Source organism: Cephus cinctus, unplaced genomic scaffold (genome assembly GCF_000341935.2).
Source record: "Cephus cinctus unplaced genomic scaffold, Ccin1 Ccin1_scaffold0168, whole genome shotgun sequence".
In the NCBI taxonomy this organism is placed as follows: Eukaryota; Metazoa; Arthropoda; class Insecta; order Hymenoptera; family Cephidae; genus Cephus; species Cephus cinctus.
In genome coordinates, this window is record NW_014332892.1 from 1,967,609 (window position 1) to 1,992,703 (window position 25,095).

At 41.3% G+C, this 25,095-nt stretch overlaps 4 protein-coding genes across 8 annotated transcripts in view; all 4 read left to right on the forward strand.

The window, feature by feature from the left end:
• Nucleotides 1-5,525: 5,525 nt before the first annotated feature.
• Nucleotides 5,526-10,575, forward strand: LOC107264302 (CLK4-associating serine/arginine rich protein; the record flags this gene model as incomplete). Its single annotated transcript, XM_015732420.1, is given in 14 exon segments — nt 5,526-6,387; nt 6,587-6,684; nt 6,743-6,918; nt 6,989-7,204; nt 7,277-7,452; nt 7,539-7,612; nt 7,690-8,031; nt 8,117-8,512; nt 8,593-8,700; nt 8,778-8,826; nt 9,683-9,746; nt 9,815-9,920; nt 9,990-10,256; nt 10,348-10,575. Coding segments are annotated over 14 exon segments (2,223 nt in total). The 3' UTR covers nt 10,367-10,575.
• A 145-nt stretch (nt 10,576-10,720) lies between these two features.
• LOC107264303 (gephyrin) lies at nt 10,721-16,345 on the forward strand. 2 transcript variants are annotated; one of them, XR_003058726.1, is made up of 13 exons: nt 10,721-11,032; nt 11,290-11,441; nt 11,520-11,707; nt 11,799-12,009; nt 12,075-12,350; nt 12,423-12,486; nt 12,574-12,688; nt 12,750-13,025; nt 13,098-13,237; nt 13,312-13,499; nt 13,566-13,804; nt 13,906-15,216; nt 16,126-16,264. XR_003058726.1 is itself a non-coding variant. In XM_015732421.2 (12 exons), the coding sequence occupies exons 1-12, from the start codon at nt 10,960-10,962 to the stop codon at nt 16,199-16,201; spliced, it is 1,998 nt and encodes a 665-aa protein (XP_015587907.2). In that variant the 5' UTR covers nt 10,721-10,959; the 3' UTR covers nt 16,202-16,345. The 2 variants fall into 2 exon arrangements, 1 of the variants encoding a protein (XP_015587907.2); XM_015732421.2 differs by lacking the exon at nt 13,906-15,216 and having other exon boundaries at nt 16,126-16,345.
• Nucleotides 16,268-20,160, forward strand: LOC112493851 (calponin homology domain-containing protein DDB_G0272472-like). The gene is made up of 4 exons (XM_025081641.1): nt 16,268-18,581; nt 18,674-18,807; nt 18,895-19,030; nt 20,063-20,160. Exons 1-4 carry the CDS (start codon nt 16,268-16,270, stop codon nt 20,158-20,160), a joined length of 2,682 nt encoding a protein of 893 aa, XP_024937409.1.
• Nucleotides 19,914-25,095, forward strand: part of LOC107264252 — a 24,966-nt gene continuing 19,784 nt past the window's right edge. The window contains exons 1-2 of one of the 4 annotated variants that reach the window (XM_025081528.1): nt 19,914-20,226; nt 21,767-22,000. Coding sequence is in view for 2 of the 4 variants with exons in the window: in XM_025081531.1 (XP_024937299.1) it covers nt 21,943-22,000 (58 nt within the window). In the remaining 2 variants the exon portion in view is untranslated. Of the gene's footprint in view, nt 22,001-25,095 lie in introns of all 4 variants that reach the window. The other 3 variants (XM_025081529.1, XM_025081531.1, XM_025081530.1) reach the window with 3 other exon arrangements.

Sequence of the window (25,095 nt, forward strand, 5' to 3'; positions counted from 1 at the left end):
GGGGGGGGTTGACGATTGAGGAGGACGGTGGACAAAGTGGTTGGAATGAAAGAGAGAGTGTGTGCATGTATGTGTAATGTGTGAGAGAGAGAGCGAGAGAGAGGGGGCGATAAGGAGGGAGAGGGGTATAAAAGAAAAACAGGAATAGCGCCGCCGCCGCCGCCGCCGAGTGCCGCGCGAGCGCAAACGTCTGTTTGTTGCTGAACAAGGACTTTAAACAAACGAGGTTTGCGCGGCTTAACAATACATATTTATACATAAAGCATTAATAAGAAAGTTAAACAAAAAATATACATGTAAGGTTGATCAAGAGAAAAAAAAATGGTATAATCATACGAGAAACTAGGTACTTTATAATAAACAATACACGCGTATCGCATACAATATGTTTTCCAACGTATCGTCATTGATTTTTGCCGTTTGCTCTGATTGCGAGGAGAAAGACGAGTGTGTGGGAGGAGAAAACGAAAAATAAAAAGAAAAACGCAAGGAACACAAAGTGAAATTAAATACAAAGTGGAGAAGACAGAGGACGAACGAGAGAGAAAAGAAAAAGTGCTTTTACCAAAAACGACGTAAGACACGCAGACAGGAAAAAAAGGATATCGTAGAAAAAAAGACGTGGAGGCTCGAACGACGTAGGGAAAGAAGAAAAAAGGAACGTTATATTTACTTTCTTTTTTTCTTTTGAACGGACGTACGAGATTACGTGGTTTTAGACACTCTCTCTCGGCGTGCTTTGAGATACTGAAATAGATTTTATTTATTTAATTAATTCGTCGCGATCCCATTGTCCGGACTGCCGGGATAACAATTCTTTCTCTCTCTGCTCTTACGTACGACGACAGTACGGGGAATCGTTGTTCGTATTGTTATTCGCTGATCATTCATACAAAAACACATCAGTACACACTCGTATGTATCGCATCTCAACCGTTCAGTCACGAGACGGATTATTAGATTAAAAACGAAAGGCAGACGAACGACTTTTAATGTTTTTACGAAATCCTGAATTCGCGAGGCGTGACTCTTTTTCATCGGCTTTTCGTACGCAGCCGATTTGAAATATATTCGTTACTCGCATTTGGCTCGTTTCATTGCCCTCTGTCGGGCTACTACTGAACTCGTTGATTCATTTTAGTCCATTTCATTTACTCGCTCGCGCAAACGTTTGCGTTTTCTTTAGGTTTTGACTTTGTAACAGTTTCATCTATTTCTATTGTATACTCGTATATCGTACTTGCAGCTGGTAACCGATAAGGGTGTTTTACATTGTACTATCAGTAGCATTGCGATTCATTGGGTAATTATTATTATCGCGTTATGACGTCAGTGGTGCAACAGTCGTTCTAGTCGAACGACGTAGTAAAGACAATTTGCGTGTTAGCCGAACAAAATGAGAAATATAATAAACACGAAAAAATTGCGTGAGCCACGGGGCGAGATGGAAAGAGAAAAATTATGGTGTGTATGTTAAGAAAAGTTTCGAAAAAACGCGTCACGTTTCAAGCGATTGACTTTTCGGATTTCGTAAAGACGAGGTTTCCGATCGATTTGGAAAATCTTTTTTTCTATTTCACTTTCTATTGTTTTTCTCTCACGGTCCTCCGACGTTTGTTCAACATTTGCGGATGTCCGTTCGCAATAACTTTTTGTACAAAGGCTCCTACTCTATGGGATGCTCATATATAGAGCTTACGCAATACATTTTCTCCGTGTGATTGTGGCTTAAGTGTCGACTAAGTTTTGTGAAAAGGATTCTCGATTCGTATAATCGAAAGTTGCCTGCACTTTGTCTTCTGAAGAAGGGACTTTCAGGAGGGGAAAGGAGGAGGAAAGAAATCGAAATAAAACCCTCTCTAAGCTTTTCGATTTTTTGCGCTCCGACTAGTAAGAAAGGAGAAGGGAGAAAAAATAATACAAAAGACGATAAGGACAGAGATAACAATTTTCTATACACGATCGGTATGTCTCGCGGGGAGACCGAAGTATTTTCGTATAAGCGTTTTTCGCATGTCGAAGCACATACAGGGCAAACATGTACACGTAAAAAGACACATCTGTCGAATTAAGATCGAGCGATTACGATCAGACGTTATCAGTGACCACGATAAGGTCGTGCCAATATTTTGTTTTCGTAGCGCTTACGGGTTTTTAGAAATAGAATAAATTATATACTGTATACACACATATGTACACGCGTCATCCGCTGGCCTCACGATTCCTCATGGTCTTATAGGAAAGAGGGGGTGAAAAAAATTTCGAGAAAAAAAAAGGATGGTAATTAGAGAAATAAAAAGTAACGAAAAATGCATTACACGATCCATCATAGTTGACGAGTAAAGCAGAATATAAAGTTTGTAGCACATTAGTTGGAAGGAAGTCGGGGGCATATCGATCACTTGGAAATTGCGAATGAATTAATTTGACAGTCCAAGATCTTTTTGAAAATAATTTTTATATTTTTATACAGATCGACGACAAAAGCCGCGTCGAAATAATTTTCGCGCGATCATCGAAAACGTTTGTCAAACGCATCCCGCGTAGGCTACGCCATTTTGAAAATTCAGTTGCGCGCGCAGACGCGTGATTCTGGCCGGGTTTCTCGTTGGATTATAAACAACTCAGTGTCACTCGTGTAATACTTTACGTCAACGATATACGAGACCCTTAAGCAGGCTGCGTGAATTTACAGTAAATAAAACGATTTCTATCCGTGATGTGTTAACTTAGGTTGGACGCCGTATTGCGTCTCGCAGAGGATTCTGGGTCCCGAACGACGAGAGAGAGACTTGTGCTTGCGCGTAGATAGACGACTAATAGGAAGAAGGTATAATAATGAAAAACTTGAAGAAAAGAAATACGGCATGTACGTATCGCATCGTGCACCATCGTGCCAGGGAAAACGAGAATGAGAAACGTTAAGGCGAGGGATACGAAATTTCACGCGTTCAAAACGCGCGCCTAAATCGTCGCCCAGCGCCATTGTTCTTTCGCAGCGATTTATTTTGTAAATCGCAATCGAGATATCTCGATCTTTTATATCTCGCATTAATCGATTGCTCTCGAACGACAATTTACGCGTCGAGGAAAATTTACTTTTGTCATTGGTCTTGCGTCTCATTTTGTACACGTTCCGAAATTCACTGCCAGTACTTACGAGTACAGTTACCGTCCTTGTTTACATGCATGCTATCGAGTGAGACACAGCTATGCTCTCGCAGCGCTGCCAGTGAATTTCCTAACGTACTTTCTGTGCGGCTTGTCAGTTCGAACGTTTCTCGACGCTCGGGAATTTCTTTGTAAAAGATCCTTAGCAGTTAATCGCATCCCCGCTGTGAGGTGACTTTGCACGACGTATTTCAAGGTTATTCGCGTATAGTTGTATCATAGGTATGTGTGTATATCAGATCACGTTGGAACGGCAGAAATCAGTAACGCTCTGGCTCAGAGAAACAGAGAGAGAGAGAGAGAGAGAGAGAAAAGCAGGGATAACACGCAAACCAAGGAGTTAATTACAGGGCAATGTAAAATTTCACGCGTATCCTCTCCCGATTATACATTTTCTTTTTTTTTCCTTCCCTCTAAAGTCACGTAATATTTATTCCTCGTCCTCCTCTTCTCTCTCCTTCCCCTTAAATCTTAGTTCGCGACGATCGTTGACCACGACGCACTTTCCGTTAATGGAAACAACGTCGTTCGTCGCGTCGACGATTGACGTGGAAATAATTTAGGTAATAACGAATTGCCTATCTGTTTTGTTTTTGTTTTTGTTTTATTGTATTGTTAATACAAATGGAGACGGACGACGAGATCGGATGGTTCTCGAGGACTGAGATCATAGTCGAACACTTGGAAAATCTTTGACAGTCGGGGAGGCACGAGAGCATCGTAAAGGATAAAGAGAAATTATGTATAAAAAAAATATTATCAGACATGAATGCACTTATCGTTTTACACGTGTCTATGTTTTTATTGGATCCGTTGCTTGTTACCCGGTTCGCTACGAAACGAGATGAAGAGAAAGAGTGAGAGAGAGAGAGAGAAAGAGAGAGAGAGAACGAGTGAGTTATAACATATTGTAGAGCGACAAGAGCCAAAGATCGGGAATGAACTTTGACCTTTTCTTTTTGCTCTTCTTTCACATTGTTTTCGGTCGCGAGTCGAGATACAGGCATCGATTTCCGACACTTCCTTCCTTTACCTTTGCGAGAGGCATAGATGGGAGGGAGAGAGAGAGAGAGAGAGAGAGAGAGAGAATGATACAAAGAGAGCGAGAGAAGAAAAAAGGGAAGATACGAAAATCCAGGGATACAAAACGTTCACGTCGTTCGGTGACAGTTATTATTCTTCTGGTGAGAACATTGCCATTCAAAAAAAAAAGGGGGAAAAAAACGAGTTGTCGCAAAATGCAGACTATTTAAGCCAATTAGCAAACAACAGAAATATATACATTTACATAGACATAAGGACCGGCTGGGACGTGTTCCAAGTTCCGTGCGGATTAAATTCGGCATTATTTTTTTTAACTCTTTTTTTTTACGTCGATCCACGAGAACCGGACGTTTCGACGTCTGACGCGGAGACGTTGAAATCACGAGAGAAGCGGCCGAGCAACAAGGAAACAGATAAACAGTAACAAAAATCTTCGTACTCTCCCGCATAATTGGGACGAGGAAAACGGGGATTCCCCGTCGACTGTCGAAAACACACATCCCCTTGAAATTCCATCTCTCCCCGTAGACGATCTCGGTAATTCCCACAAACGGATTTCCCATTTTTTTACTCTATTATCGCCATCGTATACTCCTGTACATATGCAAAGAAAAAGTAATACGTACGATCATCCCTCATACCCCTTCCTCTCCCTCCGAGAGATCCTAATAATGGAGAAATCCACCCCACTTGTTACTCCTCTTCTTTTTTACCTTGTATTATATTTTTATACGAAGAACCATCCACTCTCACCCTCTTCAATCACTTACCCTCTGCATAGCTGTTCACGTGATATCATCCTGTTCCTCCTGGATGTGTTACGTAATTGTACATCCGGTATCTCGACTCGGCGACAATATCATTGCGATTGACTACGCAATTCGTGTTTGCAGCATTTTTCAAATGACAATGCTGCTAGCTAACTTTTCCTCGGCTCTCGAGATTCGTTATTACGCTTTCGCCGTGCTTTGGAACATGACGCGGCCGGTGTCAAATAACATAAGTTTCCTAACGTCATGAGTAAAAACATTGTGTTCAGAAAATATACTATAATACGACTGATACGCCCGAGAGGCGGCGAGCGAGCGTCGCTCGAGATTTAATGGCGGATGGAATAAAGGGGACACGATGACCGGCGGCTCGGTTGTCGATTGCGCGCCACCGATCGGGGGAAAAAAATATAAGAAATGAATGCAGAAAAAGAAACTGAATTAAGAAAACCAACCATCTTATTAAGAATGAAAATAAACAAAAAAACCTCCAAACAAGATGAAAAAAATTGCATCTAACCTGTATACATTGTCATATTATTATTGATTATTATTATTATTATTGATTATTATTATCATTATTGATTATTATTATGATTATGATTATTATTATATATAATATTGTAATTGAGAATTTGAAACGATATTACATAAGGTTAATAATAAACAAGCGCATCTTCACCTTTGCCGTTACGTTCTCTTTAGCCGACATCCCAAACTTCCTTCCGTTCGAGAAAATGGGGGATAAAGGATCTTATCATATCCTCTTTTTTTTAAGTTTTAAGTCTACTTTGTTAGGACGGTTTAAAACTGGTACTGTAGGTCTTTTTGATGCAGTAGAATCCGAAAATTGTGATAATTCGAAATGCGGAATGCGTGTTGACGTAAAGAATTATAAATTCATTTTTTTCGTGCTAATTCTTTTAGCTTGCTACTCGGAGTTTTTTTGTACCATGCTGGAGCCTTTTTTTTTCTCCAAGGGTTGCAGCCATTATGGGGTTGAGACGGTAGCGAAAATTTAACTCCTACGCAACCGCAGTGACAACTATGGGGTATGCTGTGCTTACCGGCTAGTTGTCCACAGTGTTCCACAGACGTCGGTTGTCGTCGGTCGTGGTCGGTTACGGATCGTAGATACCTGTAAACTAACATGTCCGCTTCGCGTGAAAGGAAAGCGTGTCAGTTGAGAGTTATTCAATTTTTATCGTCTAGTAAGCGAATGGACATCGCGTTGTGTCGTTAACGGCTCGTGACCGATTTGTGATAGAAAATGAGTTTTTCAGTAAAGAAAACCGGTGGCAGGATGTGGCACGAGGCCCGCAAGCAAGAAAAGAAAATTCGCGGGATGTTGGTGGATTATCGTAGACGAGCCGAACGACGCAGAGATTATTATGAGAAGATTGTAAGAAATTAGAGAAATTGTATTGGTTATACATTATGTTGTACTACTTGGAGTGTTGTAGGAGATTGTATACTCTGAGTGGAGTTTGGTTACTTTTGCAAAAATTGTTCAAAACTGAGTCAAGCAATGGAGTGTTTTATTTCTGTATTTGTAACGAATAATTTGTAAAGGGGTTCCAATGATATTTATGTTACCTTAGAAATCAGACCCTACACAATTTCTTCAACTGCATGGACGACCGTGCAAGATACATTTGGATCCAGCTATCGCTGCTGCTGGAGACAGCCCTGCCAATATGTAAGTTTACGAAATGCTGTTTTCCTTAACTTGTATTTATTACCATAATAATTAATAGGATGCCTTGGCAAGGAAATGAAGAAAATCTCATTGACCGATTTGATGTACGTGCTCATCTTGACTGGATTCCGGAGGCTCCAGATACTATTGACGTTGATATTGCCCTGACTAGTGAAGACAGACATATCAATTATGAACGTTATCGAATTATCGTTCAGAATGAATTTCTTGGTGGTTAGTATATATTTTAATAACTTATTTTAATTATTGGCCATTAATTGCATATGGATGGTATTTTTTTTAGTGACGGAGGAAAAGTTCCTGCATCAAATTCATCTAGAGGAGCAATTTGGCTCTTCGACAAAACCGGATTCTCTAAAAGATAAAAAGAAATCAAGCAACAATGCTGCCATAGGATATAATTATGAGACTGATGAGCCTATTCCTGATTCTGTAAAGCCTGTGGAATCTGTTGGATCGGAAGATAAGCAAGAAGATGAGGATAGTGATATTGATCTAGGTATTTATCGTATGCTCGATAAGTAAAAAAATAAAATATATTTACATATTTTTTGCTTCCTTTTTGTATTAGATATTTGCGTGGACGTGTCACAAATAGAACCGTCTCAAGCGCACGAAATGAATCAAGTGGCACAGAAATATGGGCTTTTGGGTGCTGATTATTTTAGTTTTTTGACACAAGACTTTGAAGAAGCTGAGACTCTGAGACAAGCCCGGAAGCAAGAAGAAGAGAAGGCTATGTACTCGGTAATCGTTGAATGATCTGTTTATTCAATTATCACTAAGTGTATTCTATATGTTAAACTTATATTTTTTTCCTTAAATATAAATAGGGTAGAAGATCACGTCGAGAAAGACGAGCTTTCCGAGAGAAAAAAATGATTGGCCGTGTAATGAGCCCGCCAAGGTACTCGTATATGATGGTTTTTAGAAAAGAAAAATTGATTTCTCTATATTATTAGGATTAACCATGAATATTTACAGCTATGCCGCAAGAGAAAGTCCAGAATATAATCCCTATAGAAAATCATCATCAAAATCTCGTTCCCGGTCGGCTTCGCCAGTCAATGCTGGTCAAATAACGTATATTACAAGTTTTGGTGGCGAAGAGGAGGCTCAAGGTAGTTCTTCCCAGGTGACCTCGTCAAGTACGAAAAAAGTGAACTACTCACACTTGAGACGTAAAAGATCTGAAAGTCCAGCCTTTAACGAGAGAACTGCATGCAGAAGAATTTCAAAGTCTAGATCAAGAACTCGATCACGATCCCATAGCAGATCAAAACCGTATAGAACTCGTGATAGAAGGCGAAGTCCATCTCGTACTAGGTATTCTCATAAACTATGCAGTGATGAATTTGTAAAAAAATGAATTAAGGTTAATTAACAATTTTCATCCATGTTATTTTAACAGATCTAGAAGAACACGTTCCAGGCCTAGAAAGCCTATTGGATCCAGAACGAGGAGTCGCTCAAGACGCACAAGATCGCGCACTAGGTCACGTTCTCGTTGCAGAAGTATTAGTAGATCGAGATCGCGATCCATATCCCGTTCAAGATCCAGATCGCATTCGCGTCAAAGAAGGTCACGTTCGTCCTCAACAAGCAGTTTTTCGCGAACACACTCAAGGTCACGATCCAGATCACTTAATCATAGTCACTCACGGGATAACTATCGGAGAAGACGTTATACAGTGTCAAAGTCAAGATCCAGATCAAGATCAAAATCTCAATCGAGATCTAGATCAAGGAGTCGTTCCAGCTGCAAGAGATCCAGAAGCACTGAGAACAAGGCACCGACTTTGCCAAGGTCAGAAAATTCTTAATGACATGAAATTGATTAATTCTATGGTTAACAGTCAAATAATACAAAGGTAAAAATTTCTTTAGGTATTACGGTCGGCGTGGTAAATCTTCTAGTCTAGAACTGGAGTTGTCGGATAATGAAGAGAAAAGTGTTCCACCGGCACCAAAGCCTCCTATAATAAGCACAAGCGCGTAAGGGATAACAGATTAAAAATGATAACGTCGATTACTAAAAATTTATAAAAATTGATTTTACTACTTTGTTTCAGGAACAAGCCAAAAGCAGGGTTAAGTACAAATTCTGGTGGCGGACACAAAGTCAGTAAGAACCGTAACGCTTCCTTAGTCACTTAACGCACAGAGTAAAAAGACAGAGAAAGAAACAAATCATTCCACATTAACTGCCGTCCTGACGAGGAGCTTCGACGTACTTTTTCACATCTTTGCGTTCCGCTCTAAACGTGCGAATCGAGAATGCACTGATTTCACGTTCGCGGAATTGCTATCTGCTTCATTTCCTTGCGTACCCACCATGGACATAGATAAGAATACATGGACGGGCATGAGATAAAATTGTAGAAAACGGGGTTTTCCAAATTGCCGTAAGAGGCGACAATCGTCCACCATCTTTTGTGAACAGGCAGTGTAATAATAATGGCATATAGTTTCCGGACAACGTCGTGTGATCGCATCAGACGGAAGTACCTTGGCCTTTCATAATGGATGGCGGACATTGATTCCCCCCTGACGTCGTTTTTGGCAAGCTGAAGGGTCCTATACTCCGTCCCTATATTCCTATGTTCATGGTATGCACGAATCGCCATAGTTAAACGTCTTTAGAATGTCCATTATTACAACCGCCATTATAGTGTTCACATTCTTTTGCTGTAGCTACGAAATATTGACAGTCGCGTACTAAAAATTTAATCTTTCTATTGAGAGTCCATAGAGCGTTTAAAACTTCTTGACTGTCCTTCAGTGCTTGCACTTTTAAATGATATACGTAGATTACCTACATTTATTATTTTTATCGCACTCCCAACTGTAGAAGATTGCACATTTTCTAAAGATCATTTAGAAACGTCACAGTCAGCCTGTATTTTCTCTAAACTACGCCGTTATTTCAATGTCATTGATCTACGAGTAACGGTTCCTTAAGAGTTTTGTATTTCAGTCCTCGAAAATTACACCTCAGGAGCGGCTTAAGAAGAAGATGCAAGCATTACTCAATAGGCAATGTAAGTCATAGTCAGCAGCATGCAAAATAATAAAAGAGAAAGATACATAATTACAAAAATATATTCAGACAAGGCCGACAAAAAAGCAGAGCAATTACGAATCGAAAAGATGGAACAGCAGAGACAGGATCGTGAAGATGAGATTCGTGAGATGTCACTGAAACTGCGCCGGAAGTATGTTCTGCCATTTTGGTATTAATTTTTAACAATCTTTATAAAATTCATTTAAAAAATTATTTACAGACAGAGGGAAAGAAGACACCGATACGAGGGTCACAGTTCGGATTCACGTTCCTCGACGTCTCGTTCACCAAGTCCTGGTCGAAGTCCTCGGCATCAGATAATACGTAGGGAACGTAGGGATAGGGATACGAGGGATGCAGAAATAGAGAACGATAGGGATCGGGATAGAGATCGAGACAGACGTGACGAGCGAGATAAAAATCGTCAGGATTCTCGTAGGAGGTACCGGGATTCTCCACCTCGTTCATTGAGTCCAAGAAGCAGTCGGTAAGGCAGAAAACTTGTTTTTTTATTCCGTTATTCAAACAAAAATTACGACCTCTGCTTACCAAGATATCCTAATGATTTTCTATTTCAGGGGACTGGTCGACTACTGACACACGAGAATGTGCGACCTTCCATCCAATGGAATCTATTAATTAGGCCCTTCCTATACATGACTCTTCCTTCAATCGTTGTTAGCTTTTACGGATTGCAAAAGCGTTTATTATACAATTGCGGAAGTCCTGATTCTGGAAGCGGGATTCGTTCTACGTTATAAAATTATGGAAAGTTTTGTTCAATAAACAAGAATCGTATTTACAAATGGATTTATTCCTTTGCTATTCTTAAGATATTTTACGTGTTATCGAAGTCTTCATTTCTGTAATAACAACGCTGTTGAGAACTTGGGCCAATCTATTCCTACACTTTGAATCATACAGTAACAAAATAATTCATCAAATTTTATCAGCAACTACATAACGAAGTTGGTGCTTTTATCTAAAGTATATTAATACAGTGCTAATGAAGAGGTATCCGTTTGCTGAATTTCATGATTGATGGGTGCAGACTAACCAAAGATTAAAATGGGATTTTACAACAGTGTAGAGATCGTTTCAGGAATTGATGGTCGTGCCATTACAGTGGTCGAATGCAGAAGTTGCATCACGATCTCTCATTATCTTACAGTAACGAGCAATAAAAAACTATGTTCAATATTTGCCTGAAGAGAGATAGGACTGCTGCAGACATGGCTCCTATAACATTTGGAATATTAACCAGTGAGTAAAGATTGACAATTCAAACTAATGATAGTTAATAATTTTTCCTTGAATCGTTCTTTTTGCAAAATTAAACTCGTCGACTTTCTATAGGATAATAATACAAAAATAGTAGCCTAACTTATTTTAAGGTTAAGTGTAAGATTGCCGATCACCGTACAGAATACCATACCATACAATAACTAATTTTTACGAAGTCTTTTGAATTCCACGCAATTGATATTTAACAATTTTTATATGCAATTCTTTAATTCTAGTTAGCGATTCCTGTGCTGCTGGTTCTGGCGATAATAAAAGTGGACCCGAATTGGAAAAGCTCGTGACCGATGTACAAACGGAAACGGGAAAGATCCTCAAAGGTCAAATCGCGTGTATTAATGTTGTACCTGATGAAGAATTTCAAATAATAGTAAACATTTTTTAATAATTAAAATCTTAATATTTCCCTTCGACGCAGTGTTATGTCATAGTAATCTTTCTGTCAAAGGAAACATTGGCCAGGTGGTCCGACGTCATCAAAGTCAACGTCATTCTGACAACTGGAGGAACTGGTTTTGCACCAAGAGACGTTACACCGGAAGCTACGAAGAGTGTGATCCAGAAAGAAGCGCCTGCGATTTCTCTGGCTATGTTTATGGCGAGTTCTAAAATAACTCCAATGGCTATGCTCTCAAGGTACTAAAAAGTCAATATTAGAATCTATTCATTTTAAGATTCTGCAAATGGCAATTGTCACAATGCCTAATTAATTATTACAATAATTCAGAGCTGTCTGTGGAATACGTGGTAAAACATTGATAATCAATTTACCTGGTTCACCCAAAGCAGTGAAAGAATGCCTGGAAGCCATTGCTAAAGTAATTCCGCATGCGGTAGATTTGATTTTGGAGAATAAGGCAAAAGTTACAAAAACACATGAAAAAGTTCAGGGTACTTGTACACATCATTCCTCCAGTGCAATACCTGATGTATCACAGGTAAACTATATAACATCCATAGTTGTAAATGTAGAAGAGAGAAATAAATATTTACCTTCTCGCAGATTCGATTATCCGACATAGCCGGTCGGCTAAGAGAATCTCCATATCCGATGCTCTCGATGGACGTGGCTGATGAGATCATTAATAAAATTGCAAAAATTGGAGAAGATGAGATCATTAACGTATGGGATGCTTATGGACGAGTCTTGACCACTGATACTTATTCCTATTGCAACCTACCCCCATTTAGAGCTTCAATCAAGGATGGCTATGCCGTTATTGCCAGTGATGGAAAAGGTCGTAGACGTGTATTAAGTGGTGTGCAAGCTGGACAAACCGTAAGGAATAAATTTAAAACATAACATTTCCTTCTATTAATTAGACGAATAAAATAATTTTATTCATTTCAGCCAACTACCCAGCTCGTACCTGGCGCATGCATCAGGGTCAATACAGGAGCTCCTGTTCCAGAAGGTATTATATGTAACAAGTTAATTTTGTGTCCAGCTGTAATATTAAAAAATTCAGAAATTTTGAGAAATTCTTGAATTACATTTACAGGCACTACTGCAGTGGTCCAGGTCGAGGATACTATATTAATAGAGAGGAGAGAAGATGGCGAGGAAGAAAAGGAAATAGAAATACTTGTTGAGCCTCAATATGGTCAAGATATCAGGTAACTATTCTTAATTAAGAGTCGTCAAAACAGCTATCTATTAATGATACATCTTTTAAAGACCTATAGGTAGCGACATTAGGAAGGGCAGTTTGATTCTGAAGGCTTATACCAGGATCGGTGCCGTGGAAATGGGGATCCTGGCCGCATGTGGCTGTACAAAAGTCCGGGTGACGAAACTTCCGTCAGTTGGCGTTTTATCCACCGGAAATGAATTGCAACAAGCTGGTGAGCCAGCAAAACCCGGTCACGTGTATGACAGCAATAAAATCACTTTGATGATGCTATTGAAAGAGAATGGTTACGATCCTAAGGATATTGGTATAGCCACTGACGAGTAAGCAATATATATATGTGTGTGTATATCTAAAACTGTTACAGCAGCCCATAAAATAAATTTAATTTGCAGCGAAGGAGTCATGATAAATGCCATAAAAGAAGCTTTCGAGAATGTTGATGTCCTAGTGACCTCAGGTTCAGTTTCTATGGGGGACAGAGATATGCTTAAACCAATTTTGGAGCAGATATTCAAAGCTAAGATACACTTTGGTAATATTAGTTATTATGAATATAAAATGGCAAGTGTATCAAATTATTGTGTAACAATATATTTCGTTAAATAGGGCGAGTCAATATGAAACCTGGAAAACCAACGACGTTCGCTACTTGTGAATATCGTGGAAAAACAAAATACATTTTGTGTCTTCCTGGAAATCCTGTTTCTGCGACTGTCACTGCATATTTATTTGCTCTGCCACTGTTGGGTCGTTTGTCTGGTAATTACACGAAACCAGTTGTTGTTACTGCAAAAGTACGTAATTGCATAATCCATTTTATAGGCAGTACCACATGTATTATCATATGTGTATCTTTACAGCTTACGTCGTCTTATAATTTGGATCCGAGACCAGAATATGCTAGGGCAATATTGGAATGGAGCGCCAATGATCCAATTCCTGTAGCTTACAGTACAGGAAATCAAATAAGCAGTAAATTATTGAGTTGCAAAAGTGCAAACGCATTGTTAATCCTACCTGGACGAACAGCCGAACGTCCTGAATTAAAAGAGGGAGATTTAATTCAGGCAATGTTACTGGGATTCAATCAGAATATCCGGTAGAACTTTTTTTTTTTATTACTGGAAACAATATTTTTCAAATATTTAACCGACTGTAATGTATTTTTTCAACAAAACTTTATTATTTTAATTAATATAGTTCGATACTAACCCTTGGAATTCAGAAATCCTGGCAAAGAGTATTTAGAAGTACTGGAAGTTGCCCAAAATTGCGTGCGCGCGAATTAGTTGCGCAGTACTTGGCGAGTGGCGGGAGCGCTCAAGGCAGTGCCCGGAATAGGAGCGCTCAATCTTCCTCGAGCTGTTCTCTTGGAAGCACCCCTCTTATCCATTTTCAATCTTTATCTTGTTCCATATTTATTTCTTTTTTACTTCCTTATTTCTTAACGAATGGACGTGTATCTGCATTACTAACGTACCTACATTTCAATAATAGTTTTCTTTAATATGTCCGTGATCGCAGCGTGGCTTGATTAAAGAAACAATAAATAAAAATCGTTCGCGAGCTCAGTATTTCATGGCTGCGAGAGCCCACGTGCCCGCAAAGGGCGTAGTGCATTTTCGGTGCAATTTCATTTCGGTGTGCTGTTCAGGCAGCATGGCGAGGAGTTGGAAAACATATTTCTGTTGTTATTCCAATCGAAGGTTTGCTTAGGATATACGTTTGACCATTCACAAACGTGGAACTGGTTCGAGGCTCCTCCAACTAGATAGCACGTCGACACCAGAATACACACGCTTTAGAGTGTCACCCGGTATAATCCATGGGTCTTACGGAGCTCAGGAATATGACGCGTAGTATTACTATATATACTCGACCAATCCAAAACTTGAGACTGGTTCGAGAACCCTTCGCGTAGCCGGCGCGTCGACGCCGAAATCAAATTTGGACCATGAAAATCGTAACAGGTGTTTAAGCATGTTCCTAAAATCGCACTCTTCCTGAGTTCCCTAAGTATAAATTCCTAGGATAGCCGAGCGATGCCACTGCTGCAGACATTTCGAATAAATTTCCAGCGACTGTTTTACCAGCTGAGAACTATCGTCGTGCACTCTGTGCCGCGTTCCGGAACGCATGACAGAGGGCCTGGGAGGGAGAACCGCCAGCGAGAAAATGGCCGATGGGGTTACGGGAAAAGGGCAGGGACGTCGAGTGGTACGAGTTTCGCAACTGAAAATGCGATTTTCGCGGTAACCCGTGAGCATCGACGGTCAATTAACACGGGGGGAGTCGACGGTGCGTTCGGTTCAACGTGCAGGCTTATTAAAAGTACGCGAGGTTCATCCGGTGGTAAATAATCGTCGTTCAAAAGAGCGTTCGCGGTTCGAGTGGCAACAAAAGGGCTTGCCAGAGGTAAACACAATCTTACCTTTTCGTCAAGTCTCGCGAACCTATTGCTTTTTTTATTAAACAAGGACTAACAGTGACAAAGCATTCTTCAAACGTGCCGTAAGTCTTTTCATTCCATTCACCGAATTTTCCTGGTCTTACCTATCCCTGGACTCTCGTAAGCTAAGAGTATTCATCGATCAGGCTGCTTCAACGTCAGCCACTTGTGGCCATCTACGGACACTTTTGGAAGGGTGTCCTATTTTTTTTTTCTTGAAGCCACGCTCCAGTCTGTCTCTGGCTATCAATTAAAATTTGTTTTTTCCATTTTTTCTCATCACTCATCGATCCCGTGCAATATACGCGAAATGAGTGTGAAAAATCTTTAGCTGCTATGACAGTAAGAACGAAGCTAATGTTGTTTAAAGGGACCCCTCGTATCTTGGATCTTACGTGAGATGGCGCTTCAGCTCTGAATTTTCGTGCTTTTATTTTCTCTCTTGTTCTACGATAAAGTTATATTCAAAACGTTGATCACCTTTCGTTTCTTCTGCGAGTGACAAGTGTCTACCCATGCCACTCTTAATTATGATTGATCTTGAAACTGGTAATAATGACCATAATGATTTCCATTACGATCTCATCATGGCTACCGTGAACTCGTGTGATCCTTCTCTCTGGTCTTGTAATCCATTGATCTTTGCGTTATTAATTAATTCGAATTATAAATTAATATTGCGAGTGCTTTTGAATTTTCATTTTGTGTGATTAATGCACTAGTCAATTACGTACGATACTTGATGCCTTATCCCACATCCTGATTTACGATTGTTTCGAACGAACGTACGCTTTTATCTGTATATTTTTTTTACAATGATCAATAATGCTCAATTGAATTCTATTTTAATTTATCTTTATCGATAATCTAGAGTGTGTATGGTAGATATAATCTTATTAATAGATATATTACACTTTGTAATAGTTTGACGTGGTAAATTAAATCAACAAGTCTTGTTACTCATCTTCCAGATACATCCTGCGTTTACCAAGATACTTTGAAGGTAACGAAACTCAATATGGCGGTCAGATAATTGTGAAGACATAGTTGAGATCTTATTGAACTTCACGTGTCCTAAAATCGGGCCAAAGATGTGAAGAGAGGCGGGTCGTAATGAAGCCGCAGAAGAAGGCTGTCGTTGGCCGAAAGGCAACAGGGACGACAACCTTGGCGAAGAAGCGTCGGGTGTCTCCGGATAAATTGGTGGCGGCCGATCCGAAGAGTGAAAAAAAAGTGAAAAAATTAGAAAAGCCCGAGGAGACAAGGCGGAAGTTGGAGAACGAGATGAAGAGGCAGGAGAAGCCGGAGGATAAGAAGAAGCAGCAGCAACAGGAGGAGAGACGGAGGATGGATAATAAATCGGAAGAAAATAAAAAGAGAATGGAGGAGAGGAGGAAGGAGGAGAAGATGGAGAAATTGGAGGAAAAGAGAAAGCAAAATAGGGACAACGAGAAGAGGTTGGATAAGCTTGAAGAGAAAAGGAACGAGAGATCCGAGGAAAGGGGGGACGAGAGAGAAGTAGAGACGCACGATAATGCGGAGAAGAAGAAGATGGCAAGACACGAGGAGAGGACCAAAGTCGATAACTTAGAAAATGGCGTCAAGTACCAGCCCTCTGTGGACGACAAGGAGTCCGAGGAAGATAAGGTGGATTCTGTGAATTTGGCATCGAAGAAGAAGAACAAGGAAGAGAAGAGGAAGGACGTGAAAGCAGGAAAGCCCGAATCAAAAGAAAATTTTAAAAGTACGACAAAGGATAACAAGAAGTTGGAGCGAAAGAAGACACCGGAAAAGGAAATTAGCAGGAAGTCTTGGCCAGCGGGCGTAAAGAAGGATACAAAAGCGAAGCAGACGCAGAAGAAGGCTGTGCCGAAGAAGACGGTACTGGTAAAGAAGATGGCGTCTCATTCGCCAGTGGTCGGTAAGAAGTTGCTGGAGAAGAATGTTAAACTAGTCAAGGCGTCGAGGAGCGCACCGGTGGCTGAGAGTGAAGAAGAGGAGGAAACGAAGAAAAGGAAAAAAAAGAACAGCCTCGCATTGGTAAAAGGAAAACTTCCCCAGGACAAAGGACCAAAACTGGCGAAACAGATGAAAGCGAAGATCGGTCAGAAGCAGGTGAGGATGAGTGCGACTTTGAAGAAGGAGGGCAAGCTCAAGAGAATCACGGAGAAGATTGTCATGAAGAAGAGAGTGGAAGCAAAGGAATCCGAGAAGATAACGAGCGAGGTCAAGAAAGCATCGAGCAAGGACGAGTCGGTTAATCAGATAGAGGCGAATAACATAAAAAGGGAAATCGAGGAAAGTAAGGATGAAAAATGTCAAGGAAAATTGCAGGATTCGAAAAAGAGCACGAAGATCGCCATCAGAGCCAAGGTCACGAAGAAACCAGTGAAAAAAATAACAAAACCCGTCAAAGCGCAATCTGAAGAGAGTGACCGCAAGTCGACCTCGTCGGACGAGGTGACCTTGGACGAACTCCTGAAGCAATCCAAGGTCGCTGAAGAAGCTTCGAAGGGTGTGACAGGCTCAAGGCAGGAGCACGGTGAGAATCTGGTGAAGACAGATTTGAAAGTGGAAGCTGCTAACGCGGAAGCTAGTAACAGTTCCTCCAGTGGTTCTTCGAACTCGGACGATGAAGATGAGACCCAGAGTCCAAAGAAGACCAAACGAAGAATGGCGAAGAAGAAAGAAAGAAAAAGCTCACCCTCGGACGAACGAGCTAGGAGGATGAGATTGTTTGGTTTTTGGAGTGGTCCAAAGCGTCACAGGGTGGCATCCCTTAACGCCCTGGCTAAGGTCCACTGTTTGTATGAGAACGAAGCCGGCGGTGTGTACCTGGGTGGTTTCTGCAAGCCTAAGCCGGAGAAGGAGAAGCAGAAGAAGGCCAAGGAGGAGAAGGAAGAGTCAAAAGACAAGGACAAAGAGAAGGACAACAATCTGAAGAAGAACGAAAGCACAGAGGAAAATGCTCCAAAGAGAAAATTGAGGAACGTACCGGGGCTGCGTGGAAAACACTGGGACATGATAGAAACTTCATCGTCCTCGTCGTCCTCGTCCGATGAGGATTACGAGCAAGAAAAGAGCCTGGAGGCAAATAAGAAGAAGGTCGTAAAGAGGCGAAAAAAGAACGAGGAAGTGATGGACTTGAAGGATATGGTCGTCTGCAAGAGAATGGCTAGTTTGAACGCATCGGCCATTTTGGCTGCGTCTTATTCCGACGAGAAAAATCGACAGGGCTCGTCATCATCGTCATCGTCATCCAATGACTCCACCAGTGAGTCCGAGGTTGAGGTCATCAAAAGGCGCAAGCAGAGCGATTCAGAGGTCGACAAGCGAAAGTCACGTCAAGGATCAGATTCGGAGGAGGTGATAAAACCGTCAAAGAAGGTTGTCATCGTCAATCAAGATACCGATGTCACCATTACTGGTAAGTTTCACACTCTGGTTATTCACCATAATTGATCCACAATCGAACGGTCATTGTCAAACATCAATACTTTCAATTCTAACTGATTCCAGGGGTATATGTGAATCAAACTCGTTCAACCCATCACGAAGGATTCTGCAGTATCGCCGGGATGCAGTATAGAATCAGTTCCACAAGTCATACGCAGACTGCAGCTACTGCAGTAGCGACTGAACTCCACGACCAGGTAACCAACCAAGTAAAATAAAGTCACCAACTAAAAGTTGAACGAACAGAAGCAAGTATTTAAATAAGAAAATCATTTTTGTTTCAGCCAAAACTCGAGCAACCCTGCAAGTCTTACACACCCCTGGGAGCACTGTCATCTATGCAGCCACCGGGAAGTCAAGGAAATCATCCTCCAATGTCACCGCGACGTCACTCGGCCTTTTCCGCACCCCATCAACACGGTGAGTCGTCATTACTATCTTTTTTTAGTCTACTCATATATGCATAAAAAAGTTTAAGTTCTACAAATTCAAAGTGTACCCAGCTTACCCAACCGTATCCAGCACCAGCATACGTTAGGAATTCATACGTTGCCCAGGCATTAGTTTTACACCTTTTCCCACTACGACCGTCAATAGGACATGGTTCACGAGGAACAAAACATGCCAATTGATAACTGGTTTACCGATCACGCCATCCATCGTCCAATACGATAAGTGCAATTACGAAAACGAAAAGCAGACCAATAAAAATTCATATCTGCCAATTGCTACTAGAAAATTCATGGCATACAGGATATACCGGCGTGGTAGGATATACACGTAAACACATAATTACGTCGATACACAACCCATCAAATATATTTATCCGTTAAGTATTAAAGATTACATCGGAGTTCCTTAAATTTTTACGTTATTCAGCGACACCTGCCCGTATGTAGTATCCAATATCCAATATGCAGACGCTAGATCTCCCTATTAATTTAGCGCCCGAAAATTTGTTTGCCCCTTTCAGCATACGTCCCTGCGCCATCTGCGCGCGCACCCCCTTTCATCCTTTTCTCCTCTACCAGCCTGAGAGAACGTACACAAGGCAACGAGGGACCTGCATGCACGTGCGAATGTACATACGCGTGCACTCTCGGGCCAATCTACTAGCACAGTACTATTTACTACTGTCCTATCCTATACACAGACACGGCTGTCTATATACTCCCCTTCTTATGTAAACCGTGCCGCCTCTAACTACGCAGTGAGTGTTCCGGGCAGATCGCGCGCACACTGAGAACGGCCAAGTGAGGGAGCAAGCGAGGAAGAGAGAGAGAGAGAGAGAGAGAGAGAAAGCTCTAGCATGTTGAGCAGTGCTCAAGCACGCAGAGGGACAACGCACACCTGACAGTTCCTCAGTCCCTCACGAGTGGTCGAGAAAGACGAACGTGCCGCTATAGATACAAAATGCTGACTACGCGTCTGCTTAATTCCTTTTTCCTGCAGTTCCTAACAATCTTCAATCTGTTACCCTACTGGATCTAGTTACTCCCTACGTATGTATATACAGTGCGCGAGCTGTCAAGGTTAAGAAAAAGCGGTGAGACTAAGAAAATTTGTTTGCCGGCGAAAAGTGACGTGTGATACAACATAACCTACAAGGATAACGTGTAATTCTCTCTATTTGGTTATATATATTTTTGTACCTTGTGAGTCAGTCTGTGCATACGTGGGTACCTTTAACCTTCCGTAATACGAACGTTGATAATCCACTGTCAAGCACGACGACGATGACCATTGACGTCACAGTATCTTCTTGCGTGACGCGGAACGTGTTGGCATGATGCGCGCGCGATATTTTCACAGCGTCGTGTTAGTAGCCCGTGAGAATCGCCGCATCGTTCCTCGAATGCGGATTACAGTACTCCTGGTGTTATGACTACAGATAGCGTCGTTGCCTTGAGCATCCGGAAGCCTCAGATCGCATGTTTAACGCGGGTTACGAGACTTGGTTGTCGCATTTCGACAGCGTCTTGTCTACCGTCAAGACCTCGAATCACGGAGTCCTGAGATTTCGGCTGCTGCTCCGTCGACTCGCGGCACTTCGGGAATACTCGAGAGGCTCTCAGGAGTTCACGTCGCGGATGGATGGACTATTTCGTTCTTAAGTGATCGTTCGGTGGTGTCACTTCACTCGACAGTGAATCTACGAGACGAGTGCCAGTACTGTTCGTTGACCACGTGAAACGTCTCGCGCCTAAATTCAAACCTGCTAACCGTTTTCTTTCAATGCGATCTGTTGTGTACTGCGAAGTGTTGAATTAATGTTTCGTTTTTTTTTTTTTAAAAAGTGATTGTCGAAAACTTTCGTTTGCGTCTATTAGACCTTGTTAATCGTATCGGAGATTCGTGCCGGCTTGGATTACAGTTACGACTGTACGAATCACACATGGCCAAGTCCATACAGTGTAAAGCACTCGAGGAAACGTAACGTGACGCGATACGGATAAAGTACCAGGACGATACGCAATAGAGTGGAACGAGCGAGTGAGGGCTCTTTCATTTTCTCGTTAATACTCGAACGGCAATATATCGATCGATTATCGTGGCTCGGATCGATATCTAAGAGCGTTTCACGCGGTGTCCCCGTTATTTCGATCGCAGGAAAAAACGGGTAAATATTGACTGTATTATTTCTTAATTCGCGATTACACGCTTCGATTCCGCGTGGTATTGATTCACGAGTGTTTAAAGGATGAAACGCGGCAAGAATTCATAGCGATCCCGAAGACGACATCTTCATCGAGAAAATCATATCGGAGAGTCGAAATTTCGTCGTGCATCACGACGTCGGTTCTTCGTGGTTGCGCCGCGTGAATATACGCGGGCATTTACAAACGTGTATACGCCTGCCCTTGATATACGTATATTATCAGTGTCTTCTATTAACGTGCGTGAGTGACGGTCACGCATGTGCAGTGTAACGTATAGAAAGGATCGTCAGTCCCCTACTTGGTCCAAAGGAGTGTATAGCATATCAGGGATCCATTGGAGGTTAGGATTAAGTAATATAGGGCGGAGAGTGAACGTGTGTGATCTTGATAATAATAAAGGGACGTAACAAGAAGAGTAAATAGTTGTAGAATACCGCGAGTGATATGGTGCGTACGTATATATAATATATATTTTTTAAATAAATTTTCCTAAAAGGTTACCGTGTGGTGGCGGTGTTGCGTCGTGACGCTCCCGCGAGACATTGCGAGATATTTTGAAGAGAATTTTAAAGAAAAGAAGAAAGACCACAGTGCCGATACATACCTATAGAAATAATATTTCATGGGATTGCGTATGCTATCTCTTATTATACATTTTCGTATATACGATATATGTATCATATATTTTTGGATTTCCTGTTGAAATACGAACGCGACATGATTTTGGCGGGTGAGTACATTTTGAGATGCATCGCTATACTATTTTATCTTGACACTTTGAATTTTAGTGGATATTTATATTTTTCTTAAAAAAAAAAAAAAAAAGAAAATTCGAACGAATTTTATTCCAAAAGTTTTTCTCTCTCGCACTGTCTCTCTCTCTCCCCGTCTGCCCGTATACATACATATTTATCATCTGTTCCACTTTTTTGAGTGTGGTAACCGAACACCTAGTCACTCCCAACAGAAATTCATTCGTGGTACGTTTTATCAGTAGAGCCTATCGAGGTCGATGAGTGATCATGAAAAATGTCCAGTGTCTTTTCGAGCCTCCATACTTCCTGAGAAAGCTTCCTAGCAGAAGCGTCGTTTCTATAGTAGATCACCGATCGATAATCCTCCATTCTACACGAAGAGCTAACAGCCAAAGCCAATATAAATACCGAGCTAGCGTTCTATAGCTATATATATATATTATGTCTATGCATATCCAGACACTGCCCAAACCGATCCCTTCGCGTCATCTGCGACAGGGTAGTTCCAGAGTGCACCATAATTGTCATCGCCAGCGAAACTTTTCACCTGGTCGCGAGGTTGACACGTGCAACAACGGTCCCCTGGTATTATTATCGATCGACACGACCGTTTTACCTTTCATGGAACATATCCTTCGAATGCACGTTCAACCGTGCCAGGGGAAGCTTCTCTCGTTATTTTCTAGAAGCCTCTATATACGTGGTCACGGCGGGCTGCTTAAGAGATCGGTGGGTTAAGTCGGCCATCTTGTATATACGAATCGAAGTGCACTGTGGGAATCAAGAGGGCAATTTACAAACGTTTTTGCAGCGAACGCTCGCTGTCTCTCTCCTTCTTTCTCTAGTACAGATATCGTAAGCAAGAGAGAGAGCAGTATGATTATACCGTGAGATCCATTGAGATGAATTTACGTATTAAAAAAAAAAAGTTAAAAACTTAAAAAACGGTCGTAAGACTTCAGTTGTGTGTTTGAATAATTTAAAAAAGTAGGCTAGTATTGTTTGCTGGATTGACGGTTGGTAATCCTTTGCGCTATGTTTTCTTCTGGCACGTCAATGGTACGTACTACGCGAGTCATACGTCTTGTGTATGTACCGGTGTGCGTTGGGTATATTTAACGAGAACGAATAAATTTGAGCCAGCTAATGTAAATGTAACGCGATGGAAATTGTGCGGAAAAGTTTGCGAATTGCCAAGGGGGAATTACGAGGCATATGACGCGCAAATTCACGCGTTGACACGTAGAGCTGCGGGCTTGTTTTTAATGCGACGATCATGGGGGATGGCGGACGTGCGCGTATTCACGACTTCGAAAAGCGGTTGACAACCGCTGAGCTTCTATTGCGTCTCACAATGGCGCTGCCGGAGTCTTTTAAAAACGGCGCTTCCTATATCGTGCCACAGTGCTTCCCAAGCTTCGAGGATTTTTGCGTGGTAGACGTGTCTGGCGAATTTTTCAAATTGTTTTTTTTTTCCCCTTCTTTATATCGACGGACGGCATTGTACGACAGATACGTGCTGTGTTGATATAAAGATCCTTTGTATTTTTTTTTAAACTCAAATTTTCACTCGTTCACGTTGCATATTGCCTCTCACTACTTTCGTTATCTATCCATTTATCATATCTAAGATTAATCCACGTTAAATATAACAACGGTGGGTTGAAATTTTTTTTCAATGAAAATTATATTAATTTCATTTAATACAAATTCAAAGCATTGATCTTTGTATTTTTTTTTTAATCAGCACAACTTTCAAACACCCTACAAATCAATGACTGTGTCGTCTCAATTTCTCTAGTGTTTTTTCAGTCTTATCAGAACATAACGTCCAATAGCTCCTGATAACGAATATTATACAGCAAACATTTAACAGTTATATAACAGCCATAGGCAACGATCACCTTCCGTGTTGTTAAAAGTCTGTCGAGAATCTTTGCTTTTGTTTGGCGCGTGCAAACGCATGAATAATTAAACATATAATAAAAGTATATCAAATATATAAATGTTTGCCCACACGAATAATTGCATCAAATGACAAAACAGTAATCCCCCCCCGAAAAGGATGGACACTCAAAGGGCTTCGTGACTCGAAAGGAAAAAAAAATGGCGTACTTCCTCGATTGGGCTTTAAACACGTCGTAGATATCCGACACGAACGAATGCGCCTACGTATATCTTCCCTTCGCTTCCTCCTGTCCCACGTTCTCATATAGAATCGCAGTTTATATAGCACTGGGTGCATCGGCGCACGGAAAGCATGCACGCGGTGCATTCTAGAAGAGATATATCCAGTGTCCCCTGGTCTTCCTGGAACGAATAAAACAGACAGGAGCGAGAGGGTTGATTTTCGGTATCTAAAACATGATTATTATTAAGTACCATAAGAGACAAAATTTCCCATGGGACTCGATTAGTTGTCCAGATGTGTATATACATACAATATACCGATGCACTATGATATTCTTATGGGACAACTCACACGCAGAGTATACCTATATATCTCTCTGACTGTTTCATCGGGGTAGCCGGTATCAAGGATACACAAGCACGTGGGTGGCTCTATCTATATTGCATAGCGAACTCTAATATACACCCACGTGTTTATATACCCCATTATGTACAGAGCGTAATACATACTTAACGCAGGAACATACGCTCGGTAACGTCCGGCCTCGTGTACTCTAACCTTTAAAGTCACGCGGTCTTCCTAACCTCATCGGGGTATATGTCGGCCTTTGAAAACTCGCCCACGTTTTTCGGCTGCGCGTGGGAAGTCTATAGAGCAATCGGTAAACCGCCTCCTCGTCACCGTCGTCATTCCCAGAACAAGAATTTATCTGACGTACGAGCCTATGGGGGATATTCACGTGTTTACCGTAACCACGTACCACGTGACACTGGAGCGTAAGAAGACTGAATATTTTAATTAATTTTTTTTAATTAAGCAAAATCATTTGGCTTTCATGAAAATTTTAAAGGATGACTCAGGTAGTGTACATAAGTATTGGCCCCATATGAATAGATGGATATCGGATATAGCCTGTAGGTAAGGGATATATGGGGCCCG

Bases quoted from the DNA above. Each gene is read 5' to 3' on its own strand.
- LOC112493851 (XM_025081641.1), top strand. From the start codon at position 16,268: ATGAAGCCGCAGAAGAAGGCTGTCGTTGGCCGAAAGGCAACAGGGACG. The intron at 18,582-18,673 runs GTAAGTTTCACA...AACTGATTCCAG, and splicing joins TACCGATGTCACCATTACTG to GGGTATATGTGAATCAAACT. The intron at 18,808-18,894 runs GTAACCAACCAA...TTTTTGTTTCAG, and splicing joins CGACTGAACTCCACGACCAG to CCAAAACTCGAGCAACCCTG.
- LOC107264303 (XM_015732421.2), top strand. From the start codon at position 10,960: ATGTTCAATATTTGCCTGAAGAGAGATAGGACTGCTGCAGACATGGCT. The intron at 13,026-13,097 runs GTAAGCAATATA...TTTAATTTGCAG, and splicing joins ATTGGTATAGCCACTGACGA to CGAAGGAGTCATGATAAATG. The intron at 13,238-13,311 runs GTAATATTAGTT...TTCGTTAAATAG, and splicing joins CAAAGCTAAGATACACTTTG to GGCGAGTCAATATGAAACCT.